General features: G+C 41.3%; 1 protein-coding gene across 1 annotated transcript in view; it reads right to left on the bottom strand.

The window, feature by feature from the left end:
* Positions 1-21,811, bottom strand: part of ube2o (ubiquitin conjugating enzyme E2 O) — a 162,238-nt gene that overhangs the window by 60,324 nt on the left and 80,103 nt on the right. The window contains exon 10 of the mRNA XM_072559038.1: positions 15,661-15,815. Coding sequence (XP_072415139.1) covers positions 15,661-15,815 — 155 coding nt within the window. The remainder of the gene's footprint in view (positions 1-15,660; positions 15,816-21,811) is intronic.

The raw sequence follows: 21,811 nt of genomic DNA, 5'->3' as shown, positions 1-21,811 counted from the left end.
AATGTTCCAGGATACAAATGCTACAGGAAGGACAGAAAGGGAGGCAAGAGAGGAGGGGGGAGTGGTGTTTTTGATAAGGGATAGCATTACACATTGACCTGGACCCAATATACTGGCCACTGCAACGGACAGCTGGAACTGACAACCGGAGTGACAGATTCAAACCACTATAAATGCCGGAGGAAAGATCACAGAAGCGCTTCACAGGAGGCTCCCAAGTACTGAGGATGTCACCTAGACAGGGGACAAAACGTCTGCAACACAAATTCCCAGCTCGGCGAACAGAACCACAACAACGAGCACCCGAGCTACAAATCTTCTCATAAACTTTGGATAGCATTACAGCTGTGCTGAGGGAAGATATTCCTGCATATACAGCCAGGGAAGTTATTTGGGTGGAACTGAGAAATGAGAAAGGGATGATCACCTTATTGGATTGTATTACAGACCCCCTAATAGTCAGAGGGAAATTGAGAAACAAATTTGTAAGGAGGTCTCAGTTATCTGTAATAATAGGATGGTTATGGTAGGGGATTTCAACTTACCAAACAGACTGGGACTGCCACATTGTTAAGGGGTTAAATGGACAGGAATTTGTTAAGTATGCACAAGAAAATTTTCTGATTCAATATGTGGATGTACCTCGTAGAGAAGGTGCAAAACTTAACCTACTTTTGGAAAATAAGGCAGGGTAAGTGACTGAAGCGTCAGTGGGGGAGCAATTTGGGGCCAGCAACCATAATTCAAATTTTAAAGTAGTGATGGAAATGCATAGACCAGATCTAAAAGTTGAAGTTCTAAATTGGAGAAAAGCCAATTTTGAAGGTATTAGGCAAGAACGTTCAAAAGCTGACTGGGGGCAGATGTTCACAGATAAAGGGACGGCTGGAAAATGGGAAGCCTTCAGGCATGAGATAACGAGAATTCAGAGAGAGTATATTCCCTGTTAGGGTGAAAGGAAAGGCTGGTAGGTATAGGGAATGCTGGATGACTAAAGAAATTGAGGGTTTGGTTAAGAAAAAAAAAGGAAGTATATGTCAGGTATGGACAGGACAGATCAAGTGAATCCTTAAAAGAGTGGTTAGCACTGCTGCCTCACAGCGCCAGAGATCCGGGTTCAATTCCTGCCTCAGGCAACTGTGTGGAGTTTGCACATTCTCCCAGTGTCTGCGTGGGTTTCCTCCAGGTGCTCCAGTTTCCTCCCATAGTCCAAAAACGTGCAGGTCAGGTGAATTGGCCATGCTAAATTGCCCGTAGTGATAGGTGAAGGGGTAAATGTAGGGGAATGGGTCTGGGCGAGTTTCTCTTTGGAAGGTCGGTGTGGACTTGTTGGGCCGAATGGTCTGTTTCCACACTAAGTAACCTAATCCAATCTATAAAGGCAGAAGGAGTATACTTAAGAGGGAAATCAGGAGGGAAAAAAGGGGACATGAGATAGTGTTGGTAAATAGAATTATGTAGAATCCAAAAGGCTTTTACAAATACATCAAGGACAAAAGGGTAACAGGGAGAGAAAAAGGGCCTCTCAAAGACCTGCAAGGCGGCCTGTGTGTGGAGCCGCAAGAGATGGGGCAGATACTAAACGAGTCTTTTGCATCAATATTTACTGTGGAAAAGGACATGGGAGAAATAGAATGTAGGGAAATAGATGGCGACATCTTGAAAAATGTCCATATTACAGAGGAGGATGTGCTCGATGTCTTGAAATGCATAAAGGTGGATAAATCCCCAGGACCTGATCGAGTGTACCCTAGAACTCTGTGGGAAGCTAGAGAAGTCATTGCTGGGCTTCTTGGATATTTGTATAATTGATAAACAGGCGAGGTGCCTGTAGACTGAAGGTTGGCTAACATAGTGCCACTGTTTAAGGAGGATGGTAAGGACAAGCCAGGGAACTATAGACCAGTGAACCTGATGTCAGTGGTGGGCAAGTTGTTGGAGGGAATCCTGAGGGACAGGATGTACATTTATTTGGAAAGGCAAGGACTGATTAGAGATAGTCAACATTGTTGTGGGGGGAAATCATGTCTCAGAAACTTGACTGAGTTTTTGAAGAGAGGATTCTGGGTAATCCAAGATGGAGGAGGGGAAAAAAATTCTGGCTGTAAGAGCTGCTCTTTTGAGGTATTTTGGAAGAGATTTCCTCGAATTCCAGGTTTATATGCTGTTGCATTGTTATGGAACTTTTTTTTTTCCAAAGTCAAAACAGCAGCAGTTTTAAAAGGGGGGAGAGGGCGACAGGGCGACAGGGCGAGAGAACCTGCACAGTTACTGCCTTTGCTGTTTGAATTAGTGTATCACTGGACATCAGAGTGCATTTGGGAAAATTAACAAACAGTGAAATTCACAACTAATCTTGGAGGAACTGTTGGGCGAAGTTCACAGCACAGAATCAGATAAGTTAATTGTTGTTTTAAGTCAGTCCAAGAGAAAGGCTGTATTAGTGAGTGCAGTAGGTTCTTTCTTGATTATATGTTTTTGGAGAGAAACCTCTTGATTAAACATAAAATATAAGCAATAACTATTAATTTAACCTGGAGCAGTGTTTTGTAGAGGAATAAGACAATGTTATTTTCTGGGTCCGTAGATTGTGAAAGAGCAAAAATGGCCTTTGCAGTGATATGTACTTGTCAGATGTGGGAGTTTAAAGAGAGTTTAAGGGTTACTGCAGATTATATCTGCCATAAATGCTGTTGGGTGCAAATCTTATCAGATCGAATGGATCGGTTGGAGAGACAGTTAGAAGCGATGAGGAATTTGCAACAGCAACAGTATGTGACGGATGGCAGTTATAGGAAGGGGGGAAAGTCTCAGATACAGTCACATAGATGGGTTAACTCCAGGAAAGGTAAAAGAGGTAGGCAGCTAGTGCAGGAGCCTTTTGTGGATATACACATTTCAAAACAGGTATGCTGTTTTGGAAAATGTAGGGGGAACGTAGCACAAACAGCCAAGTTTCTGGTATGAGACTGGCTCTAATGCAATGAGGGTTACGTCGGCTTCCAAGAGATCAATTGTGTTCAGGAATTCTGTAGTCCGAGGTACAGACAGACGTTTCTGTGGCCAGCAGAGAAAAAGCAGAATGGTGTGTTGTTTCCCTGGTGCCAGGATCAAGGATGTCTCAGAGAGGGTGCAGAATGTTTTCACGGGGGAGAGGGGCCAGCAAGAGGTCATTGTCCACATTGGAACCAACGATATAGGAAGGGAAAAGGTTGAGATTCTGAAGGGAGATTAGAGAGAGTTAGGCAGAAATTTAAAAAGGAGGTCCTCAAGGGTAGTAATATCTGGATTACTCCTAGTGCAACGAGCTTGTGAGGGCAGGAATAGGAGGATAGAGCAGATGAATGCATGGCTGAGGAGCCGGTGTATGGGAGAAGGATTCACATTTTTGGATCATTGGAATCTCTTTTGGGGGAGAAGTGACCTGTACAAGAAGGACGGATTGCACCTAAATTGGAAGGGGACTAATATACTGGCAGGGAAGTTTGCTAGAACTGCTTGGGAGGATTTAAACTAATAGGGGGAGGGGGGAGGTGGGGCCCAGGGAGATAGTGAGGAAAGACATCAATCTGAAATTGGTACAGCTCAGAACAGAAGTGAGTCAAACAGTCAGGGCAGGCAGGGACAAGGTAGGACGAATAAATTAAACTGCATTTATTTCAATGTGAGGGGCCTAACAGGGAAGGCAGATGAACTCAGGGGCATGGTTAGGAACATGGGACTGGGATAATCATAGCAATTACAGAAACATGGCTCAGGGATGGGTAGGACTGGCAGCTTAATGTTCCAGGATGAAAATGCTACAGGAAGGATAGAAAGGGAAGCAAGAGAGGAGGGGAGTGGCATTTTTGATAAGGGATAGCATTACAGCTGTGCGGAGGGAAGATATTTCTGGAAATACATCCAGGGAAGTTATTTGGGTGGAACTGAGAAATAAGAAAGGGATGATCACCTTATTGGGATTGTATTATAGAACCCCCCAATAGCCAGAGGGAAATTGAGAAACAAACTTGTAAGGAGATCTCAGCTATCTATAAGAATATTGGGTACTTATGGTAGGGGATTTTAACTTTCCAAACATCAACTGGGACTGCCATAGTGTTAAGGGTTCAGATGGAGAGGAATTTGTTAAGTGTGTACAAGACAATTTTCTGATTCAGTATGTGGATGTACCTACTAGAGAAGGTGCAAAACTTGACCTACTCTTGGGAAATAAGGCAGGGCAGGTGACTGAGATGTCAGTGGGGAAGCACTTCGGGGCCAGCAACCACAATTCTGTTAGATTTAAAATAGTAGTGGAAAAGGATTGACCAGATCTAAAAGTTGAAGTTCTAAATTGGAGAAATGCCAATTTTGACAGTATTAGGCAAGAACTTTCAAAACCTTATTGGGGGGGGGCAGAAGTTCGCAGGAAAACGGATGGCTGGAAAATTGGAAGCCTTCAGAAATGAGATAACGAGAGTCCAGAGAAAGTAAATTCCTGTTAGGGTGAAAGGCAAGGCTGCTAGGTATAGGGAATGCTGGATGACTAAAGAAATTGAGCGTTTGGCTAAGAAAAAGAAGAAAGCATATGTAAGGTATAGGCAGGATAGATCGAGTGAATCCGTAGAAGAGTATAAAGGTAGTAGGAGTATACTTAAGAGGGAAATCAGGAGGGTGAAAAGGGGACATGAGATAGGTTTGGCAAATAGAATTAAAAGAGAATCCAAAGTGTTTTTACAAATATATTAAGGACAAAAGGGTAACTAGGGAGAGAATAGGGCCCCTCAAAGATCAGCAAGGCGGCCTTTGAGTGGAGCCTCAGAAAATGGGGGAGATACTGAAGCAAAATACTAGTTTTAGTATTTACTGTGGAAAAGGATATGGAAGATATAGACTGTCGGGAAATAGATGGTGACACCTTGTAAAATGTTCATAGTACAGAGGAGGAAGTGCTGGATGTCTTGAAATGCACAAAAGTGGATAAATCCCCAGGACCTGATCAGGTGTACCCGAGAACTCTGTGGGAAGCTAGAGAAGTGCTGAGATATTTGTATCATCGATAGTCTCAGGTGAGGTGCCAGAAGACTGGAGGTTGGCAAACGTGGTGCCACTGTTTAAGGAGGATGGTAAGGACAAGCCAGGGAACTGTAGACCGGTGAGCCTGTCCTCGGTGGTGGGCAAGTTGTTGGAGGGAATCCTGAGGGACAGGATGTACATGTGTTTAGAAAGGCAAGGACTGATTAGGGATGGTCAACATGGCTTTGTGCGTGGGAAATCATGTCTCACAAACTTGACTGAGTTTTTTGAAAGAAGTAACAAAGAGGGCTGACAAGGGCAGAGTGGTAGATGTGATCTATATGAACTTCAGTAAGGTGTTCAACAAGATTTCCCGTGGGAGACGGATTAGCAAGGTTAGATCTCATGGAATACAGGCAGAACTCGTCATTTGGATACAGAACTGGCTCAAAGTTAGAAGACAGAGGGTGGTGGTGGAGGGTTGTTTTTCAGACTGGAGGCCTGTGACCAGTGGAGTGCCACAAGGATCGGTGCTGGGTCCTCTACTTTTTGTCATTTACATAAATGATTTGGATGCGAGCATAAGAGGTACAGTTAGTAAGTTTGCAGATGACTCCAAAATTGGAGGTGTAGTGGACAGCGAAAAGAGTTACCTCAGATTATAACAGGATCTTGACCAGATGGGCCAATGGGCTGAGAAGTGGCAGATGGAGTTTAATTCAGATAAATGAGAGATGCTGCATTTTGGGAAAGCAAATCTGAGCAGGACTTATATACTTAATGGTAAGGTCCTAGGAAGTGTTGCTGAACAAAGAGACCTTGGAGTGCAGGTTCATAGCTCCTTGAAAGTGGAGTTGCAGATAGATAGGATAGTGAAGAAAGCGTTTGGTATGCTTTCCTTTATTGGTCAGAGTATTGAGTACAGGAGTTGGGAGGTCATGTTACGCTGTACAGGACACTGTTGGAATACTGCGTGTAATTCTGGTCTCCTTCCTATCGGAAAGATGTTGTGAAAGTTGAAAGGGTTCAGAAAAGATTTACAAGGATGTTGCCAGGGTTAGAGGATTTGAGCTACAGGGAGAGGCTGAACAGGCTGGGGCTGTTTTCCCTGGAGCGTCAGAGGCGGAGGGGTGATCTTTTGGAGGGGTTTATAAAATCATGAGGGGCATGGATAGGATAAATAGACAAAAGTCTTTTCCTTGGGGTCAGGGAGCCCAGAACTAGACTTTTTCCACACAGAGGGTGGTACCGGTATGAGATGAGCTGCCAGAGGAAGTGGTGGACGCTGGTACAATTGCAACATTTATAAAGCATTTGGATGGGTAGATGAATAGGAAGGGTTTGGAGGATATGGGCTGGGGTGCTGGCAGGTAGGACTTTGATTGGGTTGGGATATCTGGTCGGCATGGATGGGTTGGACCGAAGGGTGTGATTCCATGCTGTAAATCTCTATGACTCTAAGTGTAAGGTGATGAACTTTGGAAGGTCTAATGCAGGAGGGAATTATACAGTAAATGGTAGAATCCTTACTAGCATCAATATAAAGAGGAATCTGACCGTACTGGTCCATAATTTCCTGAAAGTGGCAACACAAGTGGAAAAGCTGACTAAGAAGCCATTTGACACATTCACCTTCATTGTTTGGGGCAGAGAGTAAAAGAATTGGCAAGACATGTTGCAGCTGTATAGACCTTTAATTAGGCCACACTTGGAATATTATGTACAATTCTAGTCACTACAGAACACCTTCAGAAGGATTTGGAGGTACAGAATAGGTTTACCAGGATGTCGCCTGATTGAGAGGGTAGGAGCTAAGTGGAGAGATTTGGACAAAACTTGGTTTGCTTGCATTTGAACAGAGACAGAAGGGCAATCTGATAGAAGTTTATAAAATTGAGAGAGTCATGGATAGTCAGATACTTTGTCTTTATCCCATTTGTATGGCATTAGGAAAGCAATTAGCAATTAGGATGTAACTTATTGACAGGGGAAAATCAAATCCAAAAAGTAAGGAGGCTACACTTCTGTTTTGCAGGGCACTGATGAGACCATAAATGGATGATTACTGTGAACAGTATGTGTATCTCCGCTCGAGGAAGGATTAGATGTGTCAGGTGCAGTTCAGAGAAAGTTGGACCAGATTGGACAAGTTGTGATTAGGTTGAAGCAAGTAAGATGCAGAGTAGGTGAATGTGGAAATGATGTTTCACTGTGTGAAAACCTAGAACTAGGGTCACGGTTTCAAAATAAAGGGCTTACCCATTTAAGACAGACACTTTTTTTCTGTCTTAAAGGTCATGAATGCTTGGAACTTTTCCTTGAAATAATCTTGGAAGCAGATTCCTTGAACATTTTAAAAGGCAGAGCTAGAAAGATTCTTGATAAACAAAGTAGATAAAAGTTATTGGGGTAGGCAGAAATATTAACCATTAGATTAACCATGACCTCATTGAACATACAATATGCCCAGAATTATTATGATGCTTAAGGATGTCTGTGCAGTGCCAATTTCTTCTTTTTCCTGTAACCCTACACTTCGCTTAAGAAGAAATAATCATTTAATGTCCTCTTCAATGTGTCAATCCAGTCTGCCCCCATCATGCTTCCAAACCTTAATTATATGTTGTATGAAAGTATATTTTCTCACCTCACCTTGGCTTCTTTAAAACTGTGCCTTTCGGTTCTCGATCCACATCAGAATAATTTCTCCCCACCTTATCTGTCCACAAGACAAGACTAGCCTATTCGACCATCAGGAGGTCTGCTCCACCATTCAACACAATCACGGATGGTCAGATAATATCCAACTCCACCTTCTCCACTCTCTTCCCCCCACCCCCCCACCCCCCCAACCCCATTCCTTTAATGATTAAAAATCGATCTCAGCCTTGAATATACTTAACCACTTCGTCATTACAGATTCACTATTCTCGAAGGAAATTACACACCTGCCTCAAATAGGTGATCTCTTACTGTGAAACTACGCCCTCAGATCTTAGACTCACAGGGATAAAAAAAAAACTTTGCATGCATGTTAAAACCCCCAAGAATCTTAAAGTTTCAGTCAGGTCTCCTCTCATTCTTCTAGGAGTACAAACCCAACCTACTCAGCCTCTCCTCGTAAGAAAATCCCTCCATTCTCAGGATTAACATTCTCTGGACTGCTTCCAATGCCAGTACATCTTTACTTAGATTAAGGGGACAAAAACTGATCATGTACCTCAGGTGTGGTCTAGCTAGTGCCCAGAACTATAGATCCAAGTGAGTATGGACAATGAGTAGAAAGAAATTAACATCAATAAGAAGATTGAATGTAGAATTTAATGGGACTGAAAGTTGGTAAATCCCCAGGATCTAATAGCCTACATCGCAGAGTGGCTACAAAGATAGTCAATTGGTGATTATCTTCCACAATCAATAAATTCGAGAACGATTTCTGTGGATTCAAAAGTAACAAGAGTCACTCCATTATTTAATGAGGGAGACTATGACAATCTATTATAAAGGATGGGATAAATAGAAACTTGGATGATACCGAATTAATTGGTTATAGTCAGCATGGATTTCAGAATGAGGAATTGGTGTTTGGGAATTTTGAAGATACTACTAACAAAAAACTGAAAGGAGAACTGATGGACAGTATATTTAGATTTTTATCAGGCTTTTAACACCCTACTCAGGGGGCTGCTTAGAAAAATCAAATACATGGGACAAGAGGGAATGTACTGGCATGGATTAACAAATAGCCAACAGATGGAGTCACGAGGAATAAATGGGTATTTCTCATATTTTAGGATGTGATTAGTGGGGCACCCAAGATTCACCACTTAGGCCCCAGATGGTCCTAATGATATATTAATGACAGAGGTGGAAATAAATGTTAAAAGTTCCAAATTTTGGATAATAGAAAGTTAAGCAGAAAAGTGTGCTACAAGGAGAACGTAAACTGGGTTCAGGAGGATCGTGAGTAGGCAAGAATATGGCAGATGAAATTTCATGTGGAAACATGAGGTTACCCATTTTTGTTAGGAGCAGATATATAGAATATTTCTTAAATGGTCTGACATTAGAATGTGTAGGCGTACAAAATGATCTAGATTATCTTGTCGATAAATCACTGAAGGCTAACATGCAAGTGCAGTAAGCTATTAGCTAATAGCTATTTTAATAGAATGTTAGCTTTTATCACAAGGGGATTTGAGTACAGCAACAGTGAAGTCTTACTTCAATTATATAGCTATTTAGTTAGAATGCACTTGGAGTACTGTGTGCAGTTTTGCTTTCCTATCTCTGGAAAAATGTTACTACCACAGAAGGGGTGCAATGGCAATGCATCAATTTTTTTTTTCCCTTGGTGTGGACTGTCCCATGGAGAGATTAGACAAACGGACCCTGTATTTCCTACAGTTTTGATGAGAAGTGATCTCATTGGAACCTACAAAATACTTAAGGGAAGACAGATACAATGTGTTCCCTGGTTGCGGAGACTTGAACCAGGGGCAAATTTAAAGATAGGGGAAGAGAAGAGGATAGCTATTTTTAAAAACTCAAATGGTTGTGAACCTTTGGAATTCTCTACCTAATTCTCTAAGTGCTACGGTGTCGCAATCAGAGTACATTAGAGATCAATACATTTCATATTACCAGCAGCAAACAGAGTTTTGGGTAAGGAGTCAGTTGAAGTGTTCAATCAGCCATGATTGTATTGGTCGATGAAATGAATGGCTTATTCCGGCACCTATGATTCAATTTTTAACCTTCTGGGACATCCTGTTATAGAGTCATAGAGATGTACAGCACGGAAACAGACCCTTCGGTCCAACTCATCCACGCTGACCAGATATCCCAACCCAATCTAGTCCCACCTGCCACATATCCCTCCAAACCCTTCCTATTCATATACTCATCCAAATGCCTCTTAAATGTTGCAATTGTACCAGCCTCCACCACTTCCTCTGGCAGCTCATTCCACACACGTACCACCCTCTGAGTGAAAACGTTGCCCATTAGGTCTCTTTTATATCTTTCCCCTCGCACCCTAAACCTATGCCCTCTAGTTCTGGACTCCCACACCCCTGGGAAAAGATTGTATTTATCCTATCCATGCCCCTCAATTTTGTAAACCTCTATAAGGTCACCCCTCAGCCTGACGCTGGGGAAAAACAGCTCCAGCCTTTTCAGCCTCTCCCTGTAGCTCAAATCCTCCAACCCTGGCAACATCCTTGTAAATCTTTTCTGAACCCTTTCAACTTTCACAACATCTTTTCGATAGGAAGGAGACCAGAATTGCATGCAATATTCCAACAGTGGCCTAACCAATGTCCTGTACAGCACAACATGACCTCCCAACTCCTGTACTCAATACTCTGACCAACAAAGGAAAGCATACCAAACACCTTCTTCGCTATCCTATCTACCTGCAACTCCACTTTCACACCACTTGGAGTGCTATGAACCTGCACTCCAAGGTCTCTTTATTCAGCAACACTCCCTAGGACCTTACCATTAAGTGTATAAGTCCTGCTAAGATTTGCTTTCCCAAAATGCAGCACCTCACATTTATCAGAATTAAACTCCACCTGCCACTTCTCAGCCCATTGGCCCATCTGGTCAAGATCCTGTTGTAATCTGAGGTAACCTTCTTCGCTGTCCACCACACCTCCAATTTTGGTGTCATCTGCAAACTTACTAACTATACCACTTATGCTCACATCCAAATCATTTCTACAAAATAATGAAAAGTAGAGGACCCAGCACTGATCTTTGTGGCACCCCACTGGTCACAGGCCTCCAGTCTGAAAAACCACCTTCCACCACCACCCTCTGTCTTCAAACTTTGAGCCAGTTCTGTATCCAAATGGCTAGTTCTCCCTGTATTCTATGAAATCTAACCTTGCTAACCAGTCTCCAATGGGAAACCTTATGCTGCTTCTCCAGCAGAGAAATGGTCTCCTTAACGAAAAACCCCAAACCACTTTTCTTTTTGCTTTATGGTTTCTAAATACTTTACAGCCAGAAATATTTAACGCCAGATTCTGCCTTTCCTTCAGCCAGGTCTCTGAACACCACAACATAATCTGACTGCAATTTGCCAATTCTATTAACTATATTTCATACATTACTATATACGTGACAACTCTGATTTTGTAGGATAGAAAGTAATGAAGTCTATGACTCCATCAGTACCTTACTACTCCCTATTCTCGTGCTATCTGCCTCTTCTAGTATTTCTATACACTCTGGTATTACTCTAATATTCTCTCTTGGCAGTGCACACCTCTGCTTAATTTGAAGTCTCCACATCAGTGCCAGCCATATGTTCTGCAAAGATCTTAGTCCAGTCTTTGTTCAGGTGCTAGCCATTCAACCTGAACAAGTGCCACCTCCCTTTGAAAAAGTCCCAGGGCCCTAAGAATTCGAAAGCCATCCAGACTGCACCACCTTTACAATACCACATTTGTCTGCCTGATCCTCCTATTTCTGAACTCTTCAATGTGACACAGTAATCCAGAGATCAAAACCTTGAGGTCTTGCTTGCTAATTTTCTATCTAATTTTCTAAATTCCGACTTCTGGACCACATACCTCCAACTCGCTTTGTTGCTTCCAGTGAAGACCATAATCTCTGGCTGTTCTCTTCCTGATAAGAATCTTAGTCAGATGTTTTGAGACATCTTTGATCCAAACACCAGGAGGAAATATCTTATCCTGAAGTTGTCAATAGCTAGGGAAACACCAGTGTGCTCTTCTAACTACAGAATCCCCATTTCACTACTGCTCTCACACACATCTTCCTTCTCTACTGTACAGCTGGACCACATGTGGTGCTCTGGGTTTGGCTCTTGCTGCATTCCTTCAAGAAACTATTGACTTTGCCAGAACCCTGAATGCAAAACCAGTTAGAGACAGGCCCCCTACCAGGCAGAACCTGCCACTATTTCTTGAGTATCTGGTAGTCACCCATCCCATATGCACCTGTTCTTCTCTAACCTGTGGTATAAGTAGTGTTATCCACTCTATGCCTTGTAAATGAACCTGTAATTCCAGCTGCTGTTTGAGCGAGAAGAGCCGTAGCTCACTTGTGTAGCTGGTGGCATTTTCTGTACATAGGTTTGTCTAGGTCATGTGAAGTCTCCACTTCATTACTCTAACTGCCTACAGGTCATAGGGTAGACATTCTGCTATGCAAATTGCCTAAATATACCTTAAGCTTTTTAAATTTACTTTCATTTTACTCATTTTAGTAATGTTTACTACAAACTGGAAATTAATAGAAAATCCTATTACCACAACTCAATTCCCTTTCCTACCTATAATTATTATTTTTCTTGTGCTAGTTTAAAAGTTTCTGTACTTCAAAATTACCAAAGGTGAAACAATTCTGAACAGAAGCTGCTGAACAACCAATCAACCCCCACTGATGTCACTGTTGCTGCGTCATTTGCTACTGAAGCAGACTTGGGAGTCTTTGGGAACAAAGACTGAGATAGGCCAGAATCCCTGAAGTCCTCATGCTTTCTCAGCCACGGTCTCTACTCTAGCCCCCTCTATGAGCTGATCATACAAACAATAAGGCAGTGGCCATTCAGTCCCTCAAACCAGTTCATCCATTTAATGAGATCACAGCTGATCCAATTGTAACCTATTCCCGACACCCCTTTGCTCCTTGCTTACAAAGAAATATATCCAACTGTGCCTTAAAAATATTCATGATGTTGAGGAACTGGTGTTGGACTGGGGTGGACAAAGTTAAAAATCACTATAACCTGGTGTTGTGTGATTTTTAAATTTAAAAAATTTCATCAACTCTTTCTGAAAAAGCAGTTGAGGTGGAAAGTTCAAATGATTCAACCCCAATAAAACATTTACTGTGAACCATAGCTCTTAGATCCTTCCAGAAATGGAACATCCTATCCACATCTACCTTACAAAGACACTTCAGGATGCTGAATGTCAAACCAAACTGAAGTGGCCTATTCCAGCTCCATGCTCAATCTCACGAGATGGCACCTCAAGTCTCCTACATTCTTTTTGCAAACATTATTAACGTGCTGGAATATAGTTTCCTTAGCAAAGGCACCATCTCCAAATAGTGGTTAAACCTACAGATCATTATCAGCAGGAAAACTACCAGGAGCAAGGGGACAAGAAAAGAAAGACTATCTGGGGAGGGATTAGACAGCCATGGCTGACAAAGGAAGTCAGGAAATGTATTAAAGAAAAAGAGAGATCCTCTCAAGTGGCCAAGAGCAGTGGGAAATCAGAAGATTTGGAAGGCTACAAAAACAAACAGAGGATAACAAAGAGAATAATAAGGAAGGAGAGGATCAAATAGGCTAGCCAGTAATATTAGAAATGATAGTAAAAGTTTCTTTCAATACATAAGAAACAAACGACAGGCAAAAGTAGACATTGGGCCACTTCAAACTGATGCTGGAAGCCTAGTGATGGAGATAAGGAAATAGCAGGAGAACTTAACAAGTACTTTGCATCAGTTTTCACAGTGGAAGACATAAGTAATATTCCAACAATTAAAGGGAGTCAGGGGCTGAGTTGAGTACGGTTGCCATTACAAAAGAAATAGTGCTAGAAAAGCTAAAAAGTCTTAAAATTGATAAATCTCCTGGCCCCGATGGGATACATCCTAGAGTTCTGAGATAGGTGGCTGAGGAAATAGCGGAGGCATTGGTTGAGATCTTTCAAGAGTCACTGGAGTCAGGGAAAGTCCCAGATGATTGGAAGATCGCTGTTGTAACCCCATTATTCAAGAAAGGATCAAGACAAAAGATGGAAAATTATAGGTCAATTAGCCTAACCTCGGTTGCTGGTAAAATTCTAGAATCCATCATTAAGGATGAGGTTTCTAAATACTTAGAAGAGCAGAGTCAGATTAGAACAAGTCAACATGGATTTAGTAAGGGGAGGTCATGCCTGACAAACCTGTTGGAGTTCTTTGAAGAGGTGACAAGTAGGTTAGACCAAGGAAACCCAGTGGATGTGGTCTATCTAGACTTCCAAAATGCCTTTGATAAGGTGCCACATGGGAGGCTGCTGAGCAAGGTGAGGGCCCATGGTGTTCGAGGTGAGTTACTGGTATGGATTGAGGATTGGCTGTCTGACAGAAGGCAGAGAGTTGGGATAAAAAGGTTCTTTTTCGGAATGGCAGCCGGTGACGAGCGGTGTCCCGCAGGGTTCAGTGTTGGGGCACAGCCGTTCGCATTATATATTAATGATCTGGATGAAGGGACTGGGGCATTCTAGTGAAGTTTGCAGATGATACAAAGTTAGGTGGACAGGCAGGTAGTACTGAGGAAGTGGGGAGGCTACAGAAGGATCTAGACAGTTTGGGAGAGTGGTCCAGGTACTGGCTGATGGAATTCAATGTGAACAAATGCGAGGTCTTGCAGTTTGGAAAAAAAGAATACAAGCATAGACTACTTTCTAAACGGTGAGAAAATTCGTAAAGCCAAAGTACAAAGGGATCTGGGAGTGCTAGTTGAGGATTGTCTAAAGGTCAACATGCAGGTTGAGTCCGTGATTAAGAAAGGGAATGCAATATTGTCAATTATCTCAAGAGGGTTGGAATATAAAAGCACCGTTGTGCTACTGAGACTTTATAAAGCTCTGGTTAGGCCCCATTTGGAGTACTGTGTCCAGTTTTGGTCCCCACACCTCAGGAAGGACATACTGGCACTGGAACGTGTCCAGCGGAGATTCACACGGATGATCCCTGGAATGATTGGTCTAACATATGAGGAACGGCTGAGGATCCTGGGATTGTATTCATTGGAGTTTAGAAGATTAAGGGGAGACTTAATAGAAACTTACAAGATAATACATGGCTTGGAAAGGGTGGACGCTAGGAAATTGTTTCCGTTAGGCGAGGAGACTAGGAGCCGTGGACACAGCCTTAGAATTAGAGGGAGTAAATTCAGAACAGAAATGCGGAGACATTTCTTCAGCCAGAGTGTGGTGGGCCTGTGGAATTCATTGCCGCACTGTGCTAAATGTCTTCAAGGCAGAGATCGATAGATTCTTGTTGTCTCGAGGAATTAAGGGCTACGGGGAGAATGCGGGTAACTGGAGTTGAAATGCCCATCAGCCACGATTGAATGGCGGAGTGGACTCGATGGGCCGAATGGCCTTACTTCCACTGTGTCTTATGGTCTTATGCAGAAACCAACTCAAAATCGCAGCTGTAGATTAATACAACTAGCAGAGATCAGGAACCATATCTGAAATCTAGGGGACACTACACCTGCTATTGTATGGATTGATTAAATTTGTTCAATTTAACACGGAAAGGACAAGTTAGGGTACCTCAATATTATACTTACTCCAAACTCATCTAAATATATGAAAATGATAGGCAAAGATCAGGTCCACCCCACACCACGATGGCTTGTCTATCATTCTAAGTACTAGCTGTCCACCCCCCTGTTATCCATCATCAACTTACATCCTGGGTGGGACGAAACTGGAAAAAAAATAGAACAAAAAGTACCTCCTTCCTGACTCTGAATTCTGGAATGAGGATAGATACCAACTAAAGAGGGAGTTCTATAACAGACAAAATGCCAGCTATTCAACAAAGGTAATTGTTTTTCTCTATTTATTTTCCAATCATCTGCAAGATAGTGCTCAAACTATACTTTACACTTACCACGTTTATCCAGCACAAAGTCTCCAGGGCAGAACTCATTATTGTCCACGTGATGAACTGGCAGCAAGTCATTGGATCGAATATTTTTCTCCACTGTACCATCCTGCCACATCACATCCACACTGGTGCTGGTTTTCAGAATCTCAACAGCAATTCTAGACAGAATTAAAATTAGACTGTGAGGAGAGGTAATGGCCTAGTGGTATGATTACTAGATTATTAATCCAGAAAGAGTGGTGCTGGAAAAGCACAGCAGATCAGGCAGCATTCAAAGAGCAGGAAAGTTGACATTTTGGGCATAAGCCCTTCATTACATTCCTGATGAAGGGCTTATATCGAAAACGACAACTCTCCAGCTCCTCTGATGCTGCCTGACCTGCTGTGCTTTTCTGACGCCACACTTTGATCTGCAGATCTGCAATACCCACTTTCTCCTATTAATCCAGAAAACCCAAGTAATGTTCGCAGGGGCTAGGTTCAAGCTCTACTATGGCAGATGGTGGAATCTGAATTCAATAAAAATCTGGAAATTAAAGAGTCTGACGATGACCATAAAACCCTTGTTGATTGTTTTAAGAACCCATCTGGTTCACCAATGTTCCTTTAAAACAAAAGGAAATCTTCCCTCCTTGCCTGGTCTGGCCTACATATAACTCCAGTCTCACAGTGATGTGGTTGATTCTGGGCAGCGAGGAATTGGCAATAATTGCTGGCTTAGCTAGCGACACCCATATCCCAAGAATGAATAAACAAAGTCCAATTCCTAAACTTATACAATAACGATTATATTAATTGGAATCCTAAGCTGACAACAAGAGGACTATATCAGCAGATTGAAAAATAAATCTTGGTTACCATGTCCTTAGAAAATCTGAAAATAGTAAGCTTTCAATCCAATACAGAGTGGATATGTAAGTAGGGAGCCAGGGCTGCTGGAGGCTGTTACAGCAAGTCAGAGAGAGACAGTTTTAATATGACCACGTAAACAATACAATAATATCATTTACTACACACTTAGCAAAGGTGGACCACATAGGATCTTGATGGGAGACAGTAGGTTTTTCTACAATGCATAGGCTTGCCATGTTTTATGTTACCACATGGCAATATAGGCATGGTAGGACTAATGCAAAGGAGCAGAGTTTTGAGTGAATGACCAGCTGAAGCACTTTGATTCTGGCTTAAGTTAGAGATGCCATCTTTAACACTATGTAATGTACAACAGTTCAGGGAAGAGTAAAATCTTGTCCCCTTGTTCTACAAGAATCTGAATCAGGAACAGATGTTGGCCCCTTGAACAGGAAGAACAGAAAAACAGATTTTGTTTTACCTTTCTCTATTCAAAGTACCAGGAAAGATTTTGCAACTTGAATGTCAAATGGGTTTTTGTGGCGTATACTTTAGGCACAGGATTGTTACATTTCAAAGCAGTGCCATTACCTAATATGATCTGAAGAATGTCCAAGACCTAATTGCATGGCAGGTCAAGTGATGGAAGTATTGAAGAGTTTACTGGGTTTGAACCAATTGTCTAATATAGGGACCTAGTAATTGTGGAGGTGAGAAAATTGTGGAGCATAGCTAATGGACATAAAACCTTCATATAAAACATGGACTTGTATTCTGTTTAGATGATTATCCCTTGGAGTATAATAATGGCAGCACAGAATTATTAAGTCAAGACTGTAAAGCTTTGGAGTACAAGTATCCACCTGTTTTCTCAAAGTGATTATCATGATCAGTGGAAGAATGAAGTTACAACATGGATCTGGGTTACTACTTTACCAAATGAGGAAGCAAGGTACAGCCTTATCACTTTGGTTAGCATATAGAATGAAGCACTGGTGTCAGACAATGTCAAAAATCACATGACACCAGGTTACAGTCAAACAGTTTTATTTGAAAACACAAGCATTCGGATCCGCACTCCATCTTCAGATGTGAGCACCTGGAAAAGAAACGACGCTTCGAAAGCTTGTGTTTTCAAATAACTCTGTTGGATTATAACCTGTCATGTGATTTTTTTTTACCTTAGTATATAGAAGCAAGATAAGAATTTTTTTTTTAAAAGTCAGAGCCTGGGTGACTTGAACATGGATGAAGGTTTGGACATGCGGTCAACTTTCATGGATAAAATCATCAAGACTGCTTACGAGGCAGGTAAAATGTTGACAAATTTAGAAAAGCTGAGGACAGTACAATGGAAGAGCAGATAATAGAATTCAGTAGGTTCTAGAAATTTAAATTTGGAAATTGCCCAATGTGCTGGCACTTAAGTTTGTAACTATACAAAAATATCAAGTATAGTCAGACTTCTAGTTATGGCAAAAGTTAAATCTACAGATAAACAAGGACTACCAGAACAAATGTCAGAAGCAACAAAAAATCTCAAGAAAGAATTCCTTCCTAACAGAATTTATAGCTCAAAAAGGAGGAAATCAATAATAAGAAAAAGAATGAGGACACAATGTTAACAAATTGGTAAGACATCTTGATACACATTGCAGGTGACGGTACAAAAGGGGAACTATACCCAATAAGAAAGGAGGACAGAAATGCTATTTAAAACTGAGAAGCAAAAAGAAATTGGAATTTACATTAGATGAATGAACCCCAGAAATGCTCAGGGTGAAGTTAATTGATGTTTCAGATACAATCAGGAGTATCACTCCACCGTGAATTGTCCCAAGCTCTATAGGCCAGTCAAAACCAAATAAAAAACAAAGGATTTGGTTGGAGGAGGAGATTACAGATCAATGAAAGGACATTGGTCATAAGAGATTTCAGCCAGTGATGAATGTAGTGGTGAGCCTTTAATTGTGCAGTATTGCTCAGTGTATGAATGTCTACCATATGAGAAACAGATTGGCTACATTACTACCCAGACCCATTCACTAAAACAGACCAGGACAAAGTTAAGGAATTTAAATGTTCTATCAGTTTCAGTTTTGCAGATGACAACACTAAAATCTTTGAAAAGAGTGCTAATTTCTTGTAAAAGAGGCTGAATCAATCATTTACGAACATGGATGTAGTGTCCAGTGAAACATCCTTGTTATGAAGTAGCCCATCGATGAAGAAAGCACAGTATGAAAAATGACAAATTCTGTATTTGGAAAATCTGTAAATATACAGTTTACACTGAATTTACTAGTACATTATATCGTATCCCTTTAACAGAACATAACCACTGCACTACGGAAATTAAAGTAATGTTACTGACATTGGGAATACAAATTTCAAAGCCAAAAAGTTGATTGTGCTATTTGCTCATGTGTCTTCTAAAAGATCAAAACTGAGGAAAGGATGCAGGAATAACGAATGTGAAATACTATAAGCTCGTAGGAGAGAGAAAAGTGATAGATGAGATTGTAAAATATATCAAAAGGACAATATCAAAGTCTATCAAGTCTACCCCTAGCAAGGGATTCCAAAGAAGTAGTGGCTATAGATTTAAAGGTTGAAGGAAGGAAAAAAAACAATTTTCATTTTACATTTTGTATATTGATATCTGGACTGTTACTTAATAGTATTTAGCAAAGACAAGAAAATATCTATGGATAAAGTAATGGCAATGTTGGTAAGAACCAGTCTTTGAACACTAGCAAAATTCCTCACTGACAGTGGGGGCTGTTGGAGACAAGTGAATATAAACATAGTGGTTATGAATGCAGCAGCAGAAAACCCTTTTAGCAATGGGATATATGAAAGGAACACTGCAGTAACTGTCAAAATGGTTCACAAAAGTTTGGCAGATTAGCCAAACTCTAAATTATCATCTGCACTTGTGGGCACTATAGCTGATGAAAATTATTTCCAGATAGTGGGAGGAATAATCTATATCAGTATGATTCCTACCAAAAAAAAACTAAAAGTTGAATCCGTAATCAGTACCCAGCTTGGCCCCAATAGTTCTATGCTATCAGAGTGTCTGAGTGCACAACATGTAAACAGAAAAACTTTCATTAAAGCTGAAGTTTCAAATAATTCTTTAAAGTTGCAGTTAAAATAGTGAGCTGGGAACAGGGCTCTGAAGAAAGTCCAGAAATGAAATGTTTACATTTGTACAGAACCTACTAACATTTGATGAAAATATAAGGGGGGGGGATTCTTTAAGTTAGTTGAGAAAACAGCAAACCAAATGCAGTGAACAAAAGAAAACTGGGCATTTTGCCATGTGGAGTAAATTGACAGATACACTGAATTGATGCTTAACCATCCATAGACACCATACATGTCCATTCACTCTCTATCCACTGATATGCTACTCTCAATCTGTAGAATCATGAGGTCAGCCCCCAACCCCATTCTTCCAGTTTAATCACACAGAGGTTACATTGGAGTGGTATCCTTGTTTTTCTTTTAAAAAATGTGAGAAGTCCATTCCTGCAGATAACAAGGACTTGGAGGCCTATTATTGTTGGATGCAAACGAATTAGGTCAGAAAGCACCCAGCAATAGTTTCCAAATTTAAAGGGCAAACATATATGGAGGTTGGTGGTGGGGGGGGCATTTACAAACACTCCCACTTACAAACACAATCCCATACAGGGATGCAATTCTAAACATCTGACATATGAACATTCCCTATACTCACAAATTGCTAATTCATATTGCACACAAATGGGCTTGTGAATGGAACCTGAATATTACAGTTGAAACCACATATAAAACTCGTACTTTATTCCTTTAGTAGGACTTTGTAACAACAACTCATATTGAAGTCCAAAGGGAGCAATAAAGGTTGATAATTGAGTGAATCCATAAAGCGAAACCTTTTTTTCCCCCGTCATCCCCCTAAACTAAGAGGATGGAGGAAAGAACGAAATCAGTGTTCAAAGAGGACGACAGCTGGGAATACGTCAGGTTCACCTCCTCATATCAGACAGAAAGCTTTTGCAATGTAACATGTGAGATTTATATATATTTTAAATATAATTGACAGTTTGAATTTTTAGGCTTAGTATTAGTGATATGGGTTTTCTGTGCATGTAAAAATTAATTATTAATTATTTCTGTAACCAGTGATGTATTTTGAAATAGTTTGAGAGGTAGCCTTCAGAACTAATGGCTTTTGAAGCCTAAGGAAGGTAAACAATTGTGCATCAAGATATATTAGAGATTTCTGGATTTTTCTTTAATCTATTTTGAGGAATAAGAGAATGATCAGAGAGAGGGGGTAGGGCGAACTTGTGCCTGGAGTCTGAAGAGATAGAGGAGGCCCTAAATGAGTGTTTTGCTTCAGTACACACTAGTGATAGGGACCTTGTTAATAGCGAGAACAGTGTGGACCTGGTTAAAAGGCTTGAACAGATTGATATTAAGCAAGTGGATGTGCTGGAAATTCTGGGAACCATCAGTGTCTGCGTGGGTTTCCTCTGGGTGTTCCGGTTTCCTCCCACAGTCCAAAGATGTGCAGGTCAGGTGAATTGGCCATGCTAAATTGCCCGTAGTGTTAGGTGAAGGGGTAAATGTAGCGGTATGGGTGGGTTGCGCTTAGGCGGGGCGGTGTGGACTTGTTGGGCCAAAGGGCCTGTTTCCACACTGAAAGTAATCTATTTAATCTCATCAAGATAGACAAGTCCCCAGGACTGAACCAGATGTATCTAAAGGTTACTACGGGAAGCAAGGAATAAGATCGCTGTGCCTCTGGCGATGATCTTTGCATCCTCACTCTCCATGGGAGTAGTACTGGATGATTGGACGGAAGTGAATGTTGTTCCTCTGTTCAAGAAAGGGAACAGGGAAAATCCCTGGGAATTACAGACTTGCCAGTCTTACGTCTGTGGTAAATGAGGTATTGGAAAGGATTCGGAGAGACAGGATTTATGACTATTTGAAAAAACAGTTTGATTAAAGATAGTCAGCATGGCTTTGAGAGGGGCAGGTCATCCCTCACAAGCCTTATTGAGTTCTTTGAGGATGTGACAAGACAAGTTGGTGAAGGTTGGTCAGTGGATGTGGTGTAAATGGATTTCAGCAAGACATTTGATAAGATTTCCCCACAGTAGGCTCATTCTGAACATTAGGAGGTAGGGGAACAGGGAAATCTGGCTGTCTGGATACAGAATTGGCTGGCTGAAAGACGACAGTGAGTGGCAGTGGATGAAAAGTATTCCATTTGGAGGTCAGTAATCAGTAGTATCCCGCA

The sequence above is a fragment of the Chiloscyllium punctatum genome, chromosome 39 (genome assembly GCF_047496795.1).
Source record: "Chiloscyllium punctatum isolate Juve2018m chromosome 39, sChiPun1.3, whole genome shotgun sequence".
In the NCBI taxonomy this organism is placed as follows: domain Eukaryota; kingdom Metazoa; phylum Chordata; class Chondrichthyes; order Orectolobiformes; family Hemiscylliidae; genus Chiloscyllium; species Chiloscyllium punctatum.
The sequence above is the reverse complement of the archived record's forward strand: the minus strand, read 5'-3'. Positions and strand labels throughout refer to the sequence as shown.